The following is an 11527-nucleotide window of genomic DNA, read 5'->3' on the forward strand; positions in this document are numbered from 1 at the left end:
GTAAACATCTGAAAATCAGGCTTGTATACATTGAAATACGGAGAGAAAAGATAAATCAAGACACTGAACTGACATGACGACAGAAGTACTGATGAGCATATGTAACTGTCAGCGTAGCGGTTGTGTTTTACTTTTGTCGTTTTACTTGTCAAGCAGTAGTCGAATCAATTTCTGGCAAATGTGCGAAATGTCACTGAGGTTATACGGTGTTACAGCAGTCCTCTGGGAAACCGACTCCAAAATACCTCGGAAAGGCAGACTCATTTATTCATCTCTTCAGAGGCACTTTAAAAAGCTCTCGCATCTCCCCTTCCCCCTCGCTGTCACTGCCGCTATCCGCATCTTCACAGTGGACTGCCTTTTCATGTTCCTGCCATCCTCAGACAGCCAGGATGCTGTGAAAATACTAATAGTTTTGATGGCGAGAGCCAGTTGGAATTCTGTTACGAGACGTCTGCTGACAACAGGATGCTTAAGTTCCTTACTGAAAATAGCAGTCTGTTGACATTATCATTTCTGTCACTGTCAGTTTTCATCAGGAGTGATGAATCGTTAAGATGATCTCAATAAGCTATCAAGTTCATTAAATAATTCACAGTTGTCAAGAACAGAAAGCACTCTAGTTAGGGCCCATCTTTGACATGAGTTAAAGGCATCAAGGCATCTTTCTGTTTACAAGCCAGAATATCAATTTCGCTTTCAATCAAAAAATTCTCTGAAGTTAACTTCCTGGTGTCACAGAACACACAATATATTTGCAAGCTACTAAGCATGAAAGTACGTACCTCACGGGTGATTTTAAAATACAAACTTTTCAGTAACTGTAAGGCACACTGTCAGAAAAATGTGTAAAAAATGTTACCCAATGGTGAATGGTGTCCAATGTTGTTTAAAACCCCAATTACTTTCAAAATATCTTTTTTTTTTTTAGTTCCACAGAGGGACTAAAGCCATACAGGTAGTGAACCAGTGTTATTTTAGTATTATTTATATACTATCATAGTATTTATTAATTATTTATTTTAAAATTTTCAGTTTTCATTTCATTTTAGTTTCAGTTTAGTAATTTCATTGTGCTTTTGTCGTTTATTTGATTACTTTTTTTTTTTAAATATATATTTCTATACAGTGTAGCTTTTATATATTATATTTCAGGTTTAATCATTTTAATACATCAACTTAAATTGATTTATTCAATTAGTTGACAAGGCAACATTTAATATTCGTTTTTTGAGTTTAACCGAAGTTTTTACCTAAAAAATATTTTTTATATAATAATGTAATAATGACATGAATGTGAGTAAATGATGACAGAATTGTTTTTTTTGTTTTTTTTTGGCTGAACTAACCTAAATATAAATATAAGGTAAAAAGATTTTTGGCAATTTCTCTGACAGTGCAGTCTATTCACAACACAGAACCATCGCAAACCCCTCCTCTTGTGCTAAGGAATGAGCAATACTAGCACCAGCGTGCACAATTGCACAATGCACATACTTCAAAAATCCAGCAGAAATACTACTCAAATTACAACAACAGTCACCATCACCTATACTCTAATAAAAGCCTTCGCCACAAGCATCTGGTGCGCCTATTTTTTCTTTTCATCTTTTTGACTGACTCTCAAAAAGCAGACGTGAAGAACAGAGAAAGAGCAAACCCTAAAACTCTCCGTCACTTAGGGACTGGAATGCCTTTCATGGCCCTTCACAAAATCCGGCATGTGAAGAAGTCTCCCCGGCTCTTCTTATCCATGGCAACCATCTTCAGATCCACGAGCTTCCACTTCCACCGCATTGTTTGGCCTGATGAGAGGAAGTTCCCAAAAGCTTGAGGGCTTGCAGACTACAGTAGCAGTCAGTGAATCCGAAATTGAGGAACCAGGGTGGTCACGCCAATCCTTGTGGTAAAATCTTTCATCCCAGAGGAGTTCATTGTTTTCCAATCCTTTTCCTGCCTCTCTCTACTTTCTATCAGCAGCCTTTAGGAGCTTCTGACCCCTGGGTTTAGCACCCCAGGCTCCTCTCTCAACGAGTTGAGATCATTATGCCAATTAGCTGAACTGGATCAGAACTTGGCCATGGCTGTATGCGTAGAGTTTTGGACAGTTGCTAATTGGGGACTTGGGTAAAGAAAAAAAACAGTCTGTCATTGACAACGAGGCTTTGAAAGTAAGGCCGAGCTGTCACTCAAGAGTCCGACTCCATTCCAGTAGGGCTTTCTGGTGGGAGGTTGAGTACACATTAACGCTATGAAAACGGATTTAACCAGTTGAGAAGGAGGTGGGCAGGAGGTGTGAGAAATGTGATGCAAGTTCTGCATCAAGAAGGTCTTGTGCACAAACAGGAAAACCAAGAGATATTCTTTGCCAAACGAGTCAAGAAATAATTCCAGCAACACCGTCAACCTACACAAACTGAGCAGGACGGTGGGTTTCTGCTCTGCCTCTGCTGTAGAAACCATGTTTACTGAACCTCCATTTGCAATAGCTCCTGTTGAGTTTTTTTGCCAGATAAATCCATACATAAATAGATCAATATAAATACATTCCCAAATCCCAAATAAAACACACTGCTGCAAACTTTGTGAGAACTAAACAACTTGAAAAGTGATTTAACCCAGAGGGTCACTGGAGCCACTGAATGTCAGATGAAAAGTCACAGAAGTTATATAAGCTCATTTATATTCCCTAAAAGTGTAAGGGCATTAAGGTCAAGTGAAGTATGTAGGTATAGGGCAACAATTCTGACAGATTTTACCTTTTCTGCTTTCCTCTTTATGACATTCTGAGGTAAAGGTCCATGCTCGGGTTCATGCAATAATAACCTTGGTGCTTTTTCTCTTAAATCAAACTATACACCCTAGACCGCTTCGATCGTCTGCATCCCTACATCCACATTCTCTAATTCATACCGTACCGAACTGAAACTGAACACAAACAACCGAAGACTGAAGACAAACAACATCAGAATTTAGCTCCTCTAGGACTTCACTATGTGAATAAACTCATAATAGACACAACATAAGCTAAACTCATCTCTTAAATAAACTGTTCTGACTTGTATTCAGCATTGAAACACCATTGGGAGTTGGAACTACTGTATATTTCCAACTTTTGAGGTGATTTTCTTTTCTTGGAACAAGAATTTTTTGTGATTAATGTGGTCTTTTCCAAGCAATTAAAAAGAATGGCAAACTTGAACTGGAACTTTCAAGCTTTAAAAGGAGCAATGCCAGATTCATGAATAAATCATTCAAGTCAGATCTTGACAATGAATCCGCTCGTTCGATTGATAAAACTGGTCAAACTGATCTGGTGGAGTCAGTTAAACATCAGAGCGTCCTAATTCCTAATTAATACATTATTAAAACTTTTTTTGTGTGTGAAATAAAGCCGTATGGGTTTGGAACTACATGAAGGTAAATAATTAATGAAAAAGTTTTTTTTTTACTATTCCTTTAATTTTACCACTTTTACTTTGGTATAAGAACACCTCTGCAACAAATAAATGTAAAATGTAATCAGTCGAAACTGGTTTTATAATGTAATAGCCATGACTAATTCTCTGGCTTTAGTAATGATGCATCAACACAGCGAGATACAAATTAGAAATATGTGTACAGCAGGCAAATTAGAAAATGTAATGCAATTCATCATGATTATATATGATAAAATGAGATTATAGGCGATAAGAGCAACACAATAACAGATAAACTAATTATATCAGAATATCAGAAACATTTTCTACCCCCCACATGGTCAACTGGATAATAAACATTAGAGCAAAACATGACTATATATCAACACCTCCATCTAGTGGTGTATGAGGACCAACATCTCCAAATGGTCATATCTGGTCAGAAATTATACTTCTCAATAACCAATTCACATTGAAATAGCTATAAATGAATAAACCTGAATAGAAGAAATATCACAACAGAAACTTAGTGTGCATAAAATCTCTATGATGAAATCCCTCTTGTGAGACCTTTGTAAGAGACTAGACCAGCCTTTCTCAAAGTGGGTGCCGCGGCACACTGGGGTGCCCCCTGACCAGAGGTGGACAGTAACAAAGTACATTTACTTGAGTACTGTACTTAAGTACACTTTTTGAGTATCTGTACTTTACTTGAGTATTATTTTTTCCGGAAACTTTTTACTTTAACTTCACTACATTTGAAAGACAAATATCATACTTTTTACTCCACTACAATTCTGTCAAGGTCCCTGAGTAGAAAGTAACATCAGTCAGTGGATGATTTTGGTTGCAGGGGTTGCATTTTGGTTGGAAATGAAAGTTGGGTTTACGTCAGAACCCTGCATCTGATTGACATCAGAACCCGACGTCAGATTGACGTTGGATATTGATTGAAAATAAAAGTCGGGTTGACGAGCCATGATGATATTGGGGGATGATATTCATACTAAAAGCCAAAAAACTTTAAATAGGGCAATATTTGAGGGAACAGCCATTTGGGTGTCCGAAACCATTGTGGACGTCATTGAGTGACTTATTCAATCTCACATTCAATCCCACTACTGGAACTGTGCTCTAGAAATAAATGTGATATTGATATGAGGGTAGGCAGGCGTAGATTCAGAGGCATACGGTACTTTAAGTATTACATACAACAATAATAAAACAATGCACTGACATTTACTTTTGATACTTAAGTATTTTTAAAAACGAGTACTTCTGTACTTTTACTTAAGTAAGAATCAGTCTTTACAACTTTTACTTGTAACGGAGTAATATTTGACCAGTAGTATCTATACTTTCACTCAAGTAAGGAAGTTGTGTACTTCGTCCACCTCTGCCCCTGACTGTGTCAGGGGTGCCGCCAAAAAATTACGTAGGCTAAAAAAAAAAAAAAAAATCTGACATTTCATATATAAATATATTTGAATTTACATAAATACATTCTTCTTCTTTTTAAACATATGAACGGATTAATAAAATTGTAAATTCATTTTAGATAAATATATATATATAAAATTTGCATTTACATTTGGGTTATGCAGTGTTTTTAAATTATATTTTACACTGGGGTGCCTTGAGATTGTATGCACTTTTGAAAGGTGCCCTGACTGAAAAAAGTTTGAGAAAGGCTGGACTAGACTACTTGAAGGGAAATGTTATGGATTACACGATCAAACAAACAAACTAAACAGCAAATTTAAATGCAATGAATTCACTAAACTAATTGAACTAATTTACTTTCACGAGGGAATTAAAGGTTAATGCATGTGTAATGTATTGGATGTGCTGAGGCTGAGCTCTGCATACTGAGTGTTCAGTAAACAGGAAACAGCACAGGCTGCTCTGAAGCCACAACTGTGTATTTTACACATGACACATATTAGTCAAATATAATGAGAGTGATGATACCTGTGGGAATTAGAAGTTGATTCTATAAGGGCTGCACGATATTGAAGAAAAGTGCAATATGCGACAACTCATTAAATAATGCGATATTCGATATGCGATACGATAATGCTTAAAGTGTGTATAATAAACTTAAATTATCTTTCAAATATATTTAAAATTATATAACCTACATACGTGTTTCATATTCTTTTTGTGACAAGAAAACATTCCTACAACTTCTGAAAGTGAACAGCAGTGTTTTACTGTAGCATAAGAAGTGTTATTTTAACATCAGTGTAAACCACAGGGTTTAGGGTGTCAGGAAGGTCTACATTTGGTTTATTTAACAACATAAACTGAATAATCAAATGTAGAAATAAAACATTGCTTAGTTTTCAATGAATGAATTAAATATATACTGATTCTTATTAAAGCTAAAAAAGTTATTTAGCCAAGAGCATTGAGTGATTTTCTCTTTCTTTTGTTCATGACCTCAGTTATTGCAAGCCGTTGCGATATGCATATTGCGATATATGCATTTGCGATATTTCGATATATTGTGCAGCCATCGATTCTATATATATCAATTTCTAATTCCCACAGCCGTCATCACTCAACTCTCATTATATTTCATATATTACATTATGTGTGTGTGTTTTCATACAGTACCGGTCAAAAGTTTGGAAACATCACTATTTTTAATGTTTTGAAAGATGTCTCTTATTCTCATCAAGGCTGCATTTATTTGATCAGAAATACAGGAAAAAAAACAACAACAAAAAAACAGTAACATTGTGAAATATGATTACAATTTAAAATAGCCTAATGGTTTTCTATTTTAACATACCTCATCCTTTACATGATCCTTCAGAAATCATTCTAATATGCTGCTTATTATCAATGTTGTGCTGCTTAATAATTTGTTTTAGAACCTGTGATACTTTTTTCATGATTCTTTAATGAATAAAAAGTTAAAAAAAAGAAAAGCATTTATTTAAATTAGGCTAGATATTTTTTGTAACAATATACACTACCATTCAAAAGTTTGTGGTCAAATAACTTATTTTCTTTCTTTTTTTGAAATAAATTAATACTTGTATTCAAGGAAGTGTTAAATTGATAAAACGTGATAGTAGAGATTTATTTTGTTAGAAAAGATTTCTATTTTGAATAAATGCGGTTCTTTTTTAAACTTTTTATTCATCAATGCATCCTGAAAAAAGCATCACAGGTCCCCAAAAAATATTAAGCAGCACAACTGTTGTCAACATTGATAATAACTGAGTATCAAATCAACATATTAGAATGATTTCTGAAGGATCATGTGACACTGAAGACTGGAGTAATGGCTGATGGAAATTCAGATTTGCATCACAGAAATAAATAAGATTTTAAAGTAGGCTATATTAAAATAGAAAACCATTAAATTCTAATAATATTTCACAATATTAATGTTTATTCCCTGTCTTTTTGATATAGTCTATGCTGTATATGATGCTTTTTCCCCCAAACAAATGCAGACTTGATGAGCATAAGAGACTTCTTTCATAGCAATAAAGGCTGCACTACTGGCCTCATTCATTCTACATTCTACAGTCTACTCACCTTCTTTGGATCATCATAGAAGATCCCAATGCATGACAGCTTGGGTCCAATGCTGCGGCTCTCTTTGAACAGGGACCCACAGTTTTTATAAGGTCCCACTTTGTATTTATAGGCTATAGTGATGCTCCTGAACGGGGGTAAACCAGTCCTGATATGGATTTCAGAAGTCAGTCCAGAGTACAAAATGTAACATACAGCTATGAGAAACAGAAGTAGAGAGATCAAGCCTATGAGACTCGAAATCTGCCATTCCCACATGTCAGCTGAATGCTGAAGTGAGGTTAAAGTGTGAAATAATAACCGAGAGCTGCTTTTAACTGTATAACAGACTCTCTGGTTCATTCATTCAGCAAACCATCCGGGCTATGTGGGTTTTACTAAGCGACTGCATTGGTTAAAGGTGAAATGGACTCAGATTAAAGGATTTATGACTAGAAATCAAAATTTAGTTGAAGATGGCACACAAGCCACTCAAAAGCGCAGATTCACTTCCTTAAACATAGAACAGTCGCGCTCGAGCTTCCTGGACGCAACCATTATCTTGCTATACGGGTGGGAGATATACTACCGCCTAAATGGAAGAGAGTGTCGTGTCTATTTTCTAAACATTTATTACACTTTTTTTTAATACATATCACTCACAATTTAATACAGAAAGGTTTTCGAAATGGTTCAAGCGGGTTTCACATAGCATAACGATGGGGTTGATGGAATTTGGTTTGAACTGGCTTTTACTTAATTAACCTTTGGGCTGTCCTTTGTTTATAGTATGCTTTTTTATATTTCTCGTTTTTAAAAATACACAGAAGAGAATAAATACGGACTTGTGATGCTCCATTCGCGAACGAATCGTTCTTTATAATAGGATAATTTTATTGAACCGATCGAATCGGTTCTCATTGGTTCACTCGGGCTGAATCACTCTCAACGGTCTCGAGCATAGACATGATGTCTATGGTCTCGAGACTCCCCGGCTCATTGAACCGAACCTTCTCACAAGTTCGATTCTTAAAGGAACCGAGATCTGATGAGTCTTTGTTTGACCGAAGATGGCAGCACGGCACGAGACAAGCATGCACTTCCTTGAATTGTATTTACGCACATACGCAGTTGGTTCCCTCCCCTCTCAAGGTTCAACTCAAGGTTTGTTGATATAAAACAAGCAGCATTTACTCTTCAAACTAAAGAGTAAACGGCGTGTTCGAGCATGGCAGGGACCGTGAAGAAGTTTTATGATCTGTCCGCCAAACTTTTGTTAGGGGACCTCCTGAATTTTTCGTCTCTCAAAGGAAAAGTTGTGCTTATTGAAAATGTGGCGTCGCTTTGAGGCACAACGGTCAGGGATTACACCCAGATGAACGAGCTCCACAGCCGCTATGCTGACCAGGGGCTGGTGATTCTGGGCGCTCCCTGCAACCAGTTCGGACATCAGGTGAGACTTCCAACACAGTATTGTTCATATAGTATTCATTCATCAGTTACTCATTTTTCAATGCACTCTGTGATGAATTGAAAGAGAAATGCTTTAAAAAAAAATAAAAAAATCATTCAGATTTTTTTAATGATATCTACATATTAAACCTAATATATATATATATATATATATATATATATATATATATATATATATATATATATATATATTAATATTTTTGAAATATAATAAATTATATTGAAATAATTATTGTTATACACTACACTGATTATATGTAGTAAATATTTGTAATATTTGAAATACTTAAAAATAAATGAACTATGTAATATATATTTTTTAGTTTATTACAGGTTTTTGTAATATCTTAAATATATATATATATATATATGTATGTATATATAAATATATATATATATATGTGTATTATATGTATATGTATATATATATATATATATATATATATATATGTATATGTATATGTATGTTCATTTTGTTCTAGGATGTCTGTACATCTGGAAAGCTTTCAGCGGTTTGCTTTGATATTGCTTTGATAAAAAAATATTATATGCTGACCTCTATATCGCTATCAGTGAAGCTTTGTTAATTTTTGATTTTTTTGTTTGTTCAACTGATTTCATGCTCATATGCCGATATCTGCTTTATTGCATAACATATTGTGCAATTTTAATTGCTTAACAGGAGAACTGCAAGAACGATGAAATTCTGCTGTCTCTGAAGTACGTCCGTCCGGGAAATGGCTTCGAGCCCAAATTCCAGCTTTTGGAGAAGATGGAAGTGAACGGTGAGAACGCCCACCCTCTGTTTGTGTTCCTGAAGGAGAAGCTCCCTCAGCCCAGTGACGACGCAGTGTCCCTGATGGGTGATCCCAAATTGATCCTCTGGAGTCCCGTGAGCAGGAATGACGTCTCCTGGAACTTTGAGAAGTTTCTCATCGGCCCGGACGGGGAACCGTTCAAGCGCTACAGCAGAAGGTTCCTCACCAGCGACATCGAAGGAGATATCAAAGGGCTTCTCAAGAGGACGAAGTAAACCTGGCAGCCGTCCTCCTCGTGTTTGGCCGCGCAAGATAAACCGTCCATTGCATATCTCATGCAGCCATTGCTTCTGTTGTTTGATATATGCTGACTGTGCAGACATGATTAAAGTGCGCCTGTTTTTTCGACTGTTTACTTAATGAAGATGCTTCCTAAACCTTTCAGAGGGAAGTTTCTGATGTAACTGTAAATGTTTATTATAATAGTTGTATTTTATCCATGAACTGCACAGCTCAGGTTTTATCTTTCAACTTTTAACTAAAAAAATAATAAAAGAATAAAATAAATTCATATTGTTCCTTATTTCACAGTTTCACACTGAAAAAAAAACAGAAGCAGATCAAGTGACAAACCTCATATTTTCACTTCCACATTTTTCTTCCATTTTAAGTCACGCACGCACACGCACTGAAAAAAGTTCAGGGCTATGAGTGTTATAATGCTCAATGAATTCTTTAACTAAATAAAACTGGTTTTAATGATCAGCATAAAACTGAATCCAGTTTAGATTGCGCAGTGTCAGCACGACCAAGCATAAACACTGAAAATGACTGTCCACACAGTATAACACTGAAGTATAGTAATATCATGCTTATGCAGAATCTAGACATTCACCTAATCAGAATGATACAGTATTTTCATTGCTATTTAGAATTTTTATAGGCAAAATCTGCAACAATTTTGATACAAGTATATAGTCATGAAAAAAAGAAAGGACAACCTATTGAACTCTGGTTTTATGTATCAGGACATAATAAAAAAATCATATGGTCCTTGGTCTTAAAATGAGGTAAATGAACAACAACACATAACATATTGCACCATGTCATTATTCATTTAACAAAAACTAGGCCAAAATGGAGAAGCCATGGGTGACAAACTAAGTACAGCCTTTCTGCTTCCATAGGAATTAAGAGGTTAAGTAGCAGTCAGGAGCTTCTAATCAAATGCTTTCGATTAACATAAAAGCAGGAGTTTTGGCAGTTTTCTGGTCAGGAGCCTTCAGGTGTGTGTTAACACAATGCCAAGGTGGAAAGATGCCAGCAATGATCTTAGAGAAGCAATTGTTGCTGCCATCAATCTGGGAAGGGTTATACGGCCATTTCCAAACTATTTGAAGTCCATCATTCTGCAGCGAGGAAGATAATTCACAAGTGGAAAACATTCAAGACAGTCGCCAATCTTCCCATGAGTGGATGTTCCAGCAAATTCACCCCAGGGTCAGAACGTGCAATGCTCCCAGAAATGAGCTACGCCTCAGACTCTACACGCCTCAGTTAACATGTTAAAGTGACAATACAATCAGAAAAATACTGACAAGTAGGCTATGGCATGTTTGGAAGGGTTGCCAGGAGAAAGCCTCTTCTCTCTAAAAAGAACATGGCAGCACAGCTTAGGTTTGAACAAACCACAAGACTTCTGGAACAATGTCCTTTGGACAGACGAGACCAAAGTGGAGATGTTTGTCCTTAATGCACAGCGCCACATTTGGAGAAAACCAAACACAGCATTTCAGCACAAACACCTCAAACCAACAGTCTAGCACTGTGGTGGAGGGATGATGATTTGGGCTTGTTTTGCAGCCACAACAAACTGGGCATCTTGCAGTCTTTGAGTCGAACATTAACTCCTCTGTATTACCAAAGAAGTCAAATGTGAGGCCATCTGTCCCGACAGCTAAAGCTTGGTCAAAATTGAGTCAATGATACCAAGCACACTAGCAATTAGAGAATGGCTGGAAAAGATTCAAGGTGTTGCAATGGCCTCAACCCGAAGTCCGGACCTCAACCCGACTGAAATGCTGTGGCGGGACCTTGAGAGAACTGTGCATAAACAAATGCCCACAAACCTCATTGAACTGAAGCAACATTGTAAAGAAGAGCGGGCAAAAATTCCTCCAGAATTATATGAGAGACTGAAAAATCATACAGAAAACTATTACAGTTATTGCTGCAAGTTGGTTCTACAAGCAACTGAATTATATATATGTACTTAGTTTGTCACCAATGTCTTCTCCATTTTGGCTTTATTTTTGTTAAATAAATGATGACACGGTTCATCTG

General features: G+C 36.2%; 2 protein-coding genes across 2 annotated transcripts in view; one reads left to right on the forward strand and one right to left on the reverse strand.

Moving 5' to 3' along the window:
* Positions 1 to 7458, reverse strand: part of tex264b (testis expressed 264, ER-phagy receptor b) — a 47320-nt gene extending 39862 nt beyond the window's left edge. The window contains 3 exon segments of the mRNA XM_084100475.1: positions 6975 to 7256; positions 7259 to 7296; positions 7299 to 7458. Of these exon segments, the coding sequence (XP_083956601.1) occupies positions 6975 to 7256; positions 7259 to 7296; positions 7299 to 7320 (342 nt within the window). The 5' untranslated portion in view covers positions 7321 to 7458.
* Positions 7459 to 7475: 17 nt separating this feature from the next.
* Positions 7476 to 9751, forward strand: gpx1a (glutathione peroxidase 1a). Its single transcript, XM_084100476.1, has 2 exons — positions 7476 to 8406; positions 9109 to 9751. Exons 1-2 carry the CDS (start codon positions 8182 to 8184, stop codon positions 9457 to 9459), a joined length of 576 nt encoding a protein of 191 aa, XP_083956602.1. The 5' UTR covers positions 7476 to 8181; the 3' UTR covers positions 9460 to 9751.
* The last annotated feature ends 1776 nt before the right edge of the window (positions 9752 to 11527 follow it).

The sequence above is a fragment of the Abramis brama genome (assembly GCF_963993115.1).
Source record: "Abramis brama genome assembly, chromosome: 23".
NCBI lineage: Eukaryota > Metazoa > Chordata > Actinopteri > Cypriniformes > Leuciscidae > Abramis > Abramis brama.